This window comes from Habropoda laboriosa, unplaced genomic scaffold, assembly GCF_001263275.1.
Source record: "Habropoda laboriosa isolate 0110345459 unplaced genomic scaffold, ASM126327v1 scaffold648, whole genome shotgun sequence".
Taxonomy (NCBI): Eukaryota; Metazoa; Arthropoda; class Insecta; order Hymenoptera; family Apidae; genus Habropoda; species Habropoda laboriosa.
The window spans coordinates 1,044,097-1,055,308 of NW_017100857.1; the positions used below are offsets into that span (position 1 = coordinate 1,044,097).

At 37.8% G+C, this 11,212-nt stretch overlaps 1 protein-coding gene across 1 annotated transcript in view; it reads left to right on the forward strand.

Annotated features, from left to right (window-relative positions):
* The window catches only part of LOC108577372, a 78,174-nt gene that overhangs the window by 32,076 nt on the left and 34,886 nt on the right, over positions 1-11,212 (forward strand). Inside the window, exons 2-3 of the mRNA XM_017940512.1 lie at positions 5,323-5,391; positions 6,974-7,086. Coding sequence (XP_017796001.1) covers positions 5,323-5,391; positions 6,974-7,086 — 182 coding nt within the window. The remainder of the gene's footprint in view (positions 1-5,322; positions 5,392-6,973; positions 7,087-11,212) is intronic.

An 11,212-nucleotide genomic window follows, 5' to 3' on the forward strand; every position in this document is an offset into this window, starting at 1 on the left:
TACATATAGCATTTACATTAGAGCAGTTAAGAACCTAAAATTGGATCAGGATCCTACGAAGAAATTTAAATCCAGGAGTCAAAGTAAACATTATACAGTAAACAATATATAAACATATATTTCGAGTCTCAGGACAGTATAATTGACAGACATTAGAATAGTGTGACATCAAATGGTCCCACAGTTCGAGGGTTTAATTTACAACCTCCCTGTATCGTGGTATATTAAAATGACACACCGTGTTATCAAAGGCGTGGATCAACGAAACTCTAGACAGAAAAACCTCGATTCTCCTCCCTTGATTGCGAATTAATAAGCGCGTTTAATTCATTTTTAACGACGCGTGTTCAGCGAATATATTTACCGATGTCCATAAAGATCTTTTTAGAAAGATACAACGAAAGAGGATGTGTTTGGAGGATGGAAAAAAGAGTATGATAGGAAATTTATTCGTGGATGTTACGTGTTATCGGTCGAGTATAGTATTTTTCCAAGGACGGCCATTTTGGAGAACCGCCAGCTGGTTATCTCGTTCTCTGGCGATCGATAACGTGGACACTGAATGATTTTTCGATAATTACAGGCTATTTTGGGAAATCGTGAGGCTGGATAGTGGGAAGCTTAGATAAATAAATTGTGGAATATTTATTCGTTTAAAGAGATAAATTATTTAGTACAAAAGAATAAAAATAATCGTGCAAGATACAAAGTACAATTAAATTATTTATTTCGTATCGACACATGTGACATTTTTGGTGATTCTTAATTACATATATTTTTATGCAGTCTTCATTTATTATTCGTGCATAATTTACAAATTTTATCATCTAATTTGCAAATGTAGAAAAAAGGAATTATTAGAGTGAAACAATTTTTATTATTTTTCTGAAAATCCGGAAAATTTATGGTATTGACAAGTGTTTGCTCAAGTATAGTATAGCGAGGTTCTTCAAATAGACATCGTTGGGATTGTATTTGCAGAATGCAAGATGCTTCTTAGGAGGCTCGTAGAATTCGATACAAATGAAGGTGCACTTGTAAAACGTGATACAGCTGGTATCAAAGGCTGTGGAACACGATACTGATAAGTATGGCTAGCTAGAATGCGATACTGACCAGCCTGGGGTCGTGGAACGTGATACCGACGAATCTAAAGTCATAAAACGCGATTACTGTACATTCGAAATTTATATCGGTCAATATTGACACCTGCTTTCTTCTCAGTAGTCTTTAAGTAGTTTCAAAGTACCTCTGTTCTGCTTCTAAGGTTACAAAAATTCTGAAGAACTTTTCAAGCTTCTAGGAAATGATTTGAAATCTTCTGAGATCTCTAGATCCTCGAATTTCTGTGTTTTCTTGCCTCTAGCTTCCTAATATCCTTGAAACTCTACTATGTTCGACACTCTAAGGATCTCTAGGTTCCTAGAGTTGGTCGATTTCTAAATTCATGAAACTTGGATCACTTGGATTTTTTTGATCTCTGAAAGTTCTACGATTCTCGAGTCATTTGGATCTCCAAATTTTTTCTATCTTCGATTCTTCAGGATTCCTAAGATTCTCGAGTCATTTGGATCTCCAAATTTTTTCTATCTTCGATTCTTCAGGATTCCTAAGATTCTCGAGTCATTTGGATCTCCAAATTTTTTCTATCTTCGATTCTTCAGGATTCCTAAGATTCTCGAGTCCTCTAGATCCCTAAAATCACAAGATCTCCGAGATTCCCGCGGTTTCAAAACTCCCAAATTCGCAGGATCCGCAAATTCCCAAATCTACGAATCCCCGAATCCCTAAATCTCCGGAATTCTATAATTCCTCCGTTCTCCGAGCATCTCAGGTGTCTCCGAGTTCCCAGAGTCTTCGGATCCCTAAAATTTCCCAACTATCCCAGAATCTCTAAATCCATAGAATCACGTAAATCACTCGATCCTTAAGTCTTTCGTTCTCCAACACTCCTCGACTCTCTCGAATCTCTCGAGATCCTTGGTCTTAAAATCGAACATTTACGTCCGCGATTCTCTGATGTCAGCGAGATCGAATTTCCTGTTTGCAAATACCTTCATATTTCCATGCTGGTCGTCGAAAACTAACGGTTGCGCCATATTTTCCTTGGAACACCTACCGATTGGCTCGCGGATCGAACTCCTCGTTATTTATATTTCCTCTGACCGCGTACATATTGACACGAATTTTGCGTTACCTATTTATAGAGAGAATTGCTGCAAGATTCCTACGCACTTCCGGTTTCTCTCTCGAGACGATTTCTGTATAGTTTAGAACCACCTACAAAACAACGTCAAACAACCGCGGCTTGTTGAAATTGTCTCAGGTTTTCTGCGTAGAAATCCGAACTTTTAGTTCGAACGAAGTTCTGTTTATTTTATTTTCCCCGTTGTCTCGTGCTAGATGATTATTCCGTCTGCTTGGCGAGGCAATCTGCCAGAACGTGACACTTTCCTGCTTTCGAAAATACAGCCTCGTTAGTCATTGTTTTCTGCCGGAGTTGCTCGCGTTGATGTTGCTGCTACCTGGTTTCCGTTGCTTCAGCTTCGCCTTTACGATACGATTAGTCGAAAACACCGGTGATTTACGCAGTCTAGTCTAGATAGTCGACCGGTTTAGGTAGTTTTTTTGATTAGACCTTTCTTTGGTTGTGGTACGGTATAGTTTAGCTTAATTGTTCGATAGGAAATTAGTAAATAAAGCGATTTTGCGAGTGACAAAGAATAGCGAATCGGCGTGTGGGAATTTTGCGTGATAGTGGCTTGGTGTTAGGTGTTTTGAAGCGAAAGAGAGCAGATTTGGGTGTAATAGAAATACTTTTGTGGTAATTTAATTATTAACTAATTTCAGTAATTCTCATTCGACTCTGAAACAAAATTTTTCGCAGTCTGAAATTCTTTCACAGTTCAAATAATTAGTCCACGATTATTTCACAGTCCCGATAATTAATCCCAAATTACTAGTCTAAAACTATTTCGTAGTCGGAATTAGTGTAAAATGATTTCACTGTCGAAATCATCAATCCACAATTATTTCACAATTGAATTCCTCGCTAAAATCGTTAATTCACCCATTCGATTTAGAAAATTTCGTTTGCAATTCACAAATTGCACCGAAATGGAAACCTAATAAATTCTCCACTTCGTTTCGCCATCAACCCGGTATCATTGAAATAATACTATTTACAGATTTAAAACAGATCCCGATTTAAACGGCAGAACGTTATTTTAATCGTCTCATTAACCACTTGATCGAGAATAGATTAACTCGGCTGTTTTTATCGCCGGGGAGAATAATCCAGCGTGTAGAATGTACGTGTGTCGATATCAAAGCGTGTCCTCGTTGTCGCGAGCAGAGATACTCGATGAAGAGAGAGAGAGAGAGAGTTGGAAAATAGAGAAGTAAACGTTCGCCTCGAATGCAGATCCGTGGTAACGAGTGAACTCATCAGGATAGGGGTCGGTAATCGAATTAAAGCGTCGCCGGCAATTAGCGCCGGCTGTGAAGCTTGGCCGCGGCACAGATGCACCGTTTCGAATCTAATTCCCTCGCGATCGAGCACCTTCTGCCAGAGATACCCTGGGAAATATCGAAGGTTACACCAGTTTTCCGGAAAATTATGCAAATCACCTCGATAGAGGAACGTTTCTGTCGTTGCTCGTGTGAAAAGAGGAAATTTTCTTTCTTTTCGACCATTTTCGTTACGTTTCTTGGGACTGTTTTAAGAAATATCGTATGTGTTAATGGGCTTCGTCGAAATTCTGCAAATTACCTCGATGGGAAAAAGTTTTAGCCATTTATTGGAAGAAAGAAGGAAATCCAGTTTGTTTTGGGCCATTTTGATTATGTTTCCGTGTGACTGTTTTGGGAAACATCGGATGTGATAATGAGTTTCTTCAAAATTATGCAAATTGTCGTTGATGAAAGGAGGAAATTTAGTTTTTTTTTTCCTTTTTGTTACATTTTCGGTTGCATTTCTGTGAGTATTTTGGGAAATATCGAATGTGCCAATGGTTTCCTCAAAATTATGCAAAAACGTTTTTGCCACTCAGTGGAGCGAACGAAGGAAATCCAGTTTGTCGTGGACCATTTTGATTACATTTCTGTGTGACTGTTTTGAGAAACGTCGAATATGACAATGAGTTTCCTCAGAATTATGCAAATTGTTGTTAATAAGAACGTTTCTGTCGTTTATTCGAACGAAAGGAGGAACTTTTTTTTTTGTTTGGACCATTTTGATAATGTTTCCGTGTGACTGTTTTGGGAAACATCGGATGTGATAATGAGTTTCTTCAAAATTATGCAAATTGTCGTTGATGAAAGGAGGAAATTTAGTTTTTTTTTTCCTTTTTGTTACATTTTCGGTTGCATTTCTGTGAGTATTTTGGGAAATATCGAATGTGCCAATGGTTTCCTCAAAATTATGCAAAAACGTTTTTGCCACTCAGTGGAGCGAAAGAAGGAAATCCAGTTTGTCGTGGACCATTTTGATTGCATTTCTGTGTGACTGTTTTGAGAAACGTCGAATATGACAATGAGTTTCCTCAGAATTATGCAAATTGTTGTTAATAAGAACGTTTCTGTCGTTTATTCGAACGAAAGGAGGAACTTTTTTTTTTGATATTTCTGTGTGACAATTTTGGAAATATCGAATATGATAATGGTTTTCCTCAAAATTATGCAAATTGTGTTGACGAGAACGTTTCTGCCTTTCTTAAAGTGAAAAAACTAAATCTGGCCTCTTTTACGCGTGACTATAAGTGACTACGACACAATTTCCTAAAATCAACGTTTATCAAAGCAAAGTGAAATAAAAAATCGACAATTCTTTCGCTCTAAAGTACTACAAACCAACCACAAATTGCACCTGAAAAATTCATACTCCCGCGATTCCAAGAAAGCGTCAATTAAAGTAAATTGCACGATCGTCGACAAGTATGCTGTTCTCATATCTTTCACGTTACCAGCTTGTTTCGAAACAGTTCCTCTATTCTTTCTTTAATCGGCATTTAATATTGCTCGTTAATACAACTACGAAGTATCGATTTTTCATTTAAAATTGATCGCTTTTTTCATCACGCCCCTTTAAATTATACCGTTTATTTCACTCTCGATTCTAATCAGAGAAAAATGAACGAAAAGTGTACACTTGACACGTGTAATCGATTAGAAAACACAGGTAAAATTTCTGTTGAAAGAAACGTTCGTTTTTCTCGGTAGTTCCATTTTATGATTTCCATTAATTTTACTTTCTAAGCGTTTGCGCACGTAGTTGCATGTATGCTCACAGCCGTTGTTTTTCGATTGTTTGTTGCACATTAGGTCCAGGCGAATGTCCCAGGACATCACGCATTCGAGATCCACCGAGAACCTCACCGCGCCTTACTTCAGGTACGTAAAAAGTTGAAAACAAGAAACTCGAACGGCCGTGCGAAGATATGCAGGCATATTGTACAGAGGGTGTCTTAAAAGATTAGTGTCAAATTTATACGGCTTCTTCTGAGAATTAAGTAAGCCTGCGATGCCTGAAGATGCTTTGTTAAGCTGCTGTGAAAACATTTTTATAAATTTGCGAGGGAGTGACGGATAATTGGAGCAGATGTAAAAGAACTGTATGAAAGATTGATTTGGAGAGAAATTACAGGAAATTACAGGAAATTGGAGTAATTCGGAGTATTCTACTGTGGAGTAGCTGTGCAAAATATGAATTTGAAAGGAAACGACAGATTTACTAGAAGATAACTGTGAAAAATAAATTTAGAGAGAAATGACAGGCAATTAGAATAATTATAAATATGCAACTGTAGAATAACTGTATAAAAAATTAGTTTATAGAGAAATTACAGGCAATTAGAATAAATATAAATATGCAACTGTAGAATAACTGTATAAAAAATTAGTTTATAGAGAAATTACAGGCAATTAGAATAAATATAAATATGCAACTGTAGAATAACTGTATAAAAAGTAATAGTGAAAAGAAGTGACAGAGATTTAGTGTAAAATACCTATATAAATTAGTAAACTGTATAAAAAATTAATTTACAGAGAAATTACAGGCAATTAGAATAAATATAAATATGCAACTGTAGAATAACTGTATAAAAAGTAAATTTGAAAAGAAGTGACAGAGGTTTAGTGTAAAATACCTATATAAATTAGTAAACTGTATAAAAAATAAATTTACAGAGAGTAAGAGAGTAAGTTTACCACTACAAAGTAACTGTAATGCAATAGAGCCAGCAAGTAGTGTACAGTTTCGTTTAACAAACAAAAATAATTCTATCTTTTTATACACATTTTCAAATTTTCCAATTAAATCAGCACGAACGTTATTTCATTCACTCCACCTCTCGAATAAACCGTATTGATTCGACGCTCTCAGCAAACTGAAAAAAGAAAACCTCTGATCGCCCTTAAAGCCACTCGTAAATTGCGCAATATTCACGAGCGCACCATGTTCAACTTGTTGCAACGTCAGAGGATAATTCGTTCGCGCCTCGTGCGCTCCTCCATTCATAAAATCTAGTTTTCCTTTTCCTTTTCTTCTCGCCAAGCCGGTAATTTCATTCACTTGTAAGCCTCCATTGTTGCTTTTGCTATCTTCGTCGGCCATTCGTTCGCTCGCGCCAGGATTCCTCTCTTGTAGGGTTCGTTTATACGACGCATGGTTCGTTGCATCGTGAAATTGCACGGTTTCTCGGCTGACTGGCCTTGCTTTTGCAAAACGAAAATGGGAAAAAATGAAGTAAAACGAGAAGAGAATAATACAGGGAGTAATTAGGCGATTTGAACGATTGTACAAGCGACGATGTTGTCGCGTTCACGATCTATCGACATTGGAAATAGAAATTTTGAGAAACTTGTTGCAACCGAGTTCGAACCGAACTAGCGTTTCAAAGTAGAGAGTGTACGAGCAGAGAAAGCGCGCTTCATCGATTTTAATCGTTTAATTAAACTTCTCCTTTCGCAGGAGCAAGAGCCGCAGCGTGGATCATGGATCCACCGCGCCTCTCGGCTGGGATCTAGACTCCTCCAAGAATAAGGTGGAAGGACGATTCGAGTCCGTCGACGAGTTCACGAAGGGTGAGTGTTTTTTTGGTTAAATCAATTTTTACAGCGTTATAGGGAAGGAAACGGAGAGTTTTTCACTCACTCTCTAAAATTGGTCTGAAAGATTGATATCATTGTGTATGTAATATGGAAGAAAGTGAAGAAGTTGAAGAGTAAGGCTCTAGAAGCTTCTAAGTTAACTCAGAATACCCTTTCTATACTAACATTTGTCGAATTTGTTAAATCACTCTAAGAATTTGCAAAAAATTATGCAAATTGTGTTGACGAGAACGTTTCTGCCTTTCTTAAAGTGAAAAAACTAAATCTGGCCTCTTTTACGCGTGACTATAAGTGACTACGACACAATTTCCTAAAATCAACGTTTATCAAAGCAAAGTGAAATAAAAAATCGACAATTCTTTCGCTCTAAAGTACTACAAACCAACCACAAATTGCACCTGAAAAATTCATACTCCCGCGATTCCAAGAAAGCGTCAATTAAAGTAAATTGCACGATCGTCGACAAGTATGCTGTTCTCATATCTTTCACGTTACCAGCTTGTTTCGAAACAGTTCCTCTATTCTTTCTTTAATCGGCATTTAATATTGCTCGTTAATACAACTACGAAGTATCGATTTTTCATTTAAAATTGATCGCTTTTTTCATCACGCCCCTTTAAATTATACCGTTTATTTCACTCTCGATTCTAATCAGAGAAAAATGAACGAAAAGTGTACACTTGACACGTGTAATCGATTAGAAAACACAGGTAAAATTTCTGTTGAAAGAAACGTTCGTTTTTCTCGGTAGTTCCATTTTATGATTTCCATTAATTTTACTTTCTAAGCGTTTGCGCACGTAGTTGCATGTATGCTCACAGCCGTTGTTTTTCGATTGTTTGTTGCACATTAGGTCCAGGCGAATGTCCCAGGACATCACGCATTCGAGATCCACCGAGAACCTCACCGCGCCTTACTTCAGGTACGTAAAAAGTTGAAAACAAGAAACTCGAACGGCCGTGCGAAGATATGCAGGCATATTGTACAGAGGGTGTCTTAAAAGATTAGTGTCAAATTTATACGGCTTCTTCTGAGAATTAAGTAAGCCTGCGATGCCTGAAGATGCTTTGTTAAGCTGCTGTGAAAACATTTTTATAAATTTGCGAGGGAGTGACGGATAATTGGAGCAGATGTAAAAGAACTGTATGAAAGATTGATTTGGAGAGAAATTACAGGAAATTGGAGTAATTCGGAGTATTCTACTGTGGAGTAGCTGTGCAAAATATGAATTTGAAAGGAAACGACAGATTTACTAGAAGATAACTGTGAAAAATAAATTTAGAGAGAAATGACAGGCAATTAGAATAATTATAAATATGCAACTGTAGAATAACTGTATAAAAAATTAGTTTATAGAGAAATTACAGGCAATTAGAATAAATATAAATATGCAACTGTAGAATAACTGTATAAAAAATTAGTTTATAGAGAAATTACAGGCAATTAGAATAAATATAAATATGCAACTGTAGAATAACTGTATAAAAAGTAATAGTGAAAAGAAGTGACAGAGGTTTAGTGTAAAATACCTATATAAATTAGTAAACTGTATAAAAAATAAATTTACAGAGAGTAAGAGAGTAAGTTTACCACTACAAAGTAACTGTAATGCAATAGAGCCAGCAAGTAGTGTACAGTTTCGTTTAACAAACAAAAATAATTCTATCTTTTTATACACATTTTCAAATTTTCCAATTAAATCAGCACGAACGTTATTTCATTCACTCCACCTCTCGAATAAACCGTATTGATTCGACGCTCTCAGCAAACTGAAAAAAGAAAACCTCTGATCGCCCTTAAAGCCACTCGTAAATTGCGCAATATTCACGAGCGCACCATGTTCAACTTGTTGCAACGTCAGAGGATAATTCGTTCGCGCCTCGTGCGCTCCTCCATTCATAAAATCTAGTTTTCCTTTTCCTTTTCTTCTCGCCAAGCCGGTAATTTCATTCACTTGTAAGCCTCCATTGTTGCTTTTGCTATCTTCGTCGGCCATTCGTTCGCTCGCGCCAGGATTCCTCTCTTGTAGGGTTCGTTTATACGACGCATGGTTCGTTGCATCGTGAAATTGCACGGTTTCTCGGCTGACTGGCCTTGCTTTTGCAAAACGAAAATGGGAAAAAATGAAGTAAAACGAGAAGAGAATAATACAGGGAGTAATTAGGCGATTTGAACGATTGTACAAGCGACGATGTTGTCGCGTTCACGATCTATCGACATTGGAAATAGAAATTTTGAGAAACTTGTTGCAACCGAGTTCGAACCGAACTAGCGTTTCAAAGTAGAGAGTGTACGAGCAGAGAAAGCGCGCTTCATCGATTTTAATCGTTTAATTAAACTTCTCCTTTCGCAGGAGCAAGAGCCGCAGCGTGGATCATGGATCCACCGCGCCTCTCGGCTGGGATCTAGACTCCTCCAAGAATAAGGTGGAAGGACGATTCGAGTCCGTCGACGAGTTCACGAAGGGTGAGTGTTTTTTTGGTTAAATCAATTTTTACAGCGTTATAGGGAAGGAAACGGAGAGTTTTTCACTCACTCTCTAAAATTGGTCTGAAAGATTGATATCATTGTGTATGTAATATGGAAGAAAATGAAGAAGTTGGAGAGTAAGGCTCTAGAAGCTTCTAAGTTAACTCAGAATACCCTTTCTATACTAACATTTGTCGAATTTGTTAAATCACTCTAAGAATTTGCAGATTTGCTCAGTCAGTCTTAAAAATTTGCAAATTTGTTGAATCACTCTTAAAAATTTGCAAATTTATTGTATCCCTCTAAAAATTTGCAAATTTTCACTTCCCTTCTTTGAGATAATTTATATTTCTCACTTCCCTTTGAGATAACTTAGAATTCTCACTTTCCTTCTTTGAGATAACTTAGAATTCTCACTTCCCTTGATTTCTCACTTCCCTTCTTTGAGATAACTTGGAATTCTCACTTTCCTTTGAGATAACTTAGAATTCTCACTTCCCTTTGAGATAACTTAGAATTCTCACTTCCCTTTGAGATAACTTAGAATTCTCACTTCCCTTTGAGATAACTTAGAATTCTCACTTCCCTTTGAGATAACTTAGAATTCTCACTTCCCTCTGAGATAACTCAGAATTTTCACTTCGATATTTCTCCCATCGTCGTTCGCAAATTTTTCACAAAAATCTTAAAACTTAGAGATCCTATCTATACCAAAAGAAACCCCGAAACTAGAAAAATAATTCCAACACTCAGAGGGACCAACAGAAACTTTAACAGAAACAAGAAAAGCTTCGTCAGTCCTCCAAATAATCACACTCAAATTCCCAAAAACCCAAAGAATTAAAAGAATGTCCTAGAAAAGCCTAAATAAAAAAGAATTTCTGAAAAAGTCCCACAATCTGAAGAATCCTCGACGACCGTTCCCATTTCCTCCAGCAGCCAGTGCTCGTCCCCGATACTTCTACACGGGAGTGTACATCTTAATCTAATCGACAAACGATCGTTAGTCTAGAAGCGTGTCTTATCGAGGGGAAAAAACAGGCCGATTTTCACCTGGAAAAAAAAAACGCGAGTGAAAGTCGAAAGCGATCGGCGGTTCGCAGGAGGCGGCCTTGCTCGGCAATCGGGCATTATACTCACGGATTTCTGGCGCTCGGTTGACTGCCACGCGGAAGCGGCGCGAGGAAAAAGGCAAATCGGACGAAACGGCCGTGTAAGATCGCGATCCAGAGCGAAGGTCTGCGCGTTTCGATCCTGTCCGCTACTGGCGCGCGTCCGTATTGCAACCTTACTCATGCGAATTACATTGACTTACTTTCTTAAAGTGGCACAAATGCCAGGTTTGATCGATCGCTCCTCGCGCGTACACCATTAATTGACATTCTTCTCGTGAGATTTATCCGCGCAGACGCTTCCCGCTGATTTTTTACAACTGTCCAGCCCCCGTCTTGTCCGCTCTTTCTCGGACTCTATCAATCTTCGAGTCGATGATAGCTATTTCCAACGGAAACTGTCGTTCTTCGGGTGACACGCTGGAATTTTTAGCTTGGATCGGGGGACGTAGGCAATTTTTCGATGAATTTTAACCCTTCACTTCGAGCATTTTTTGGTAGGATTAATTAGCCAACTG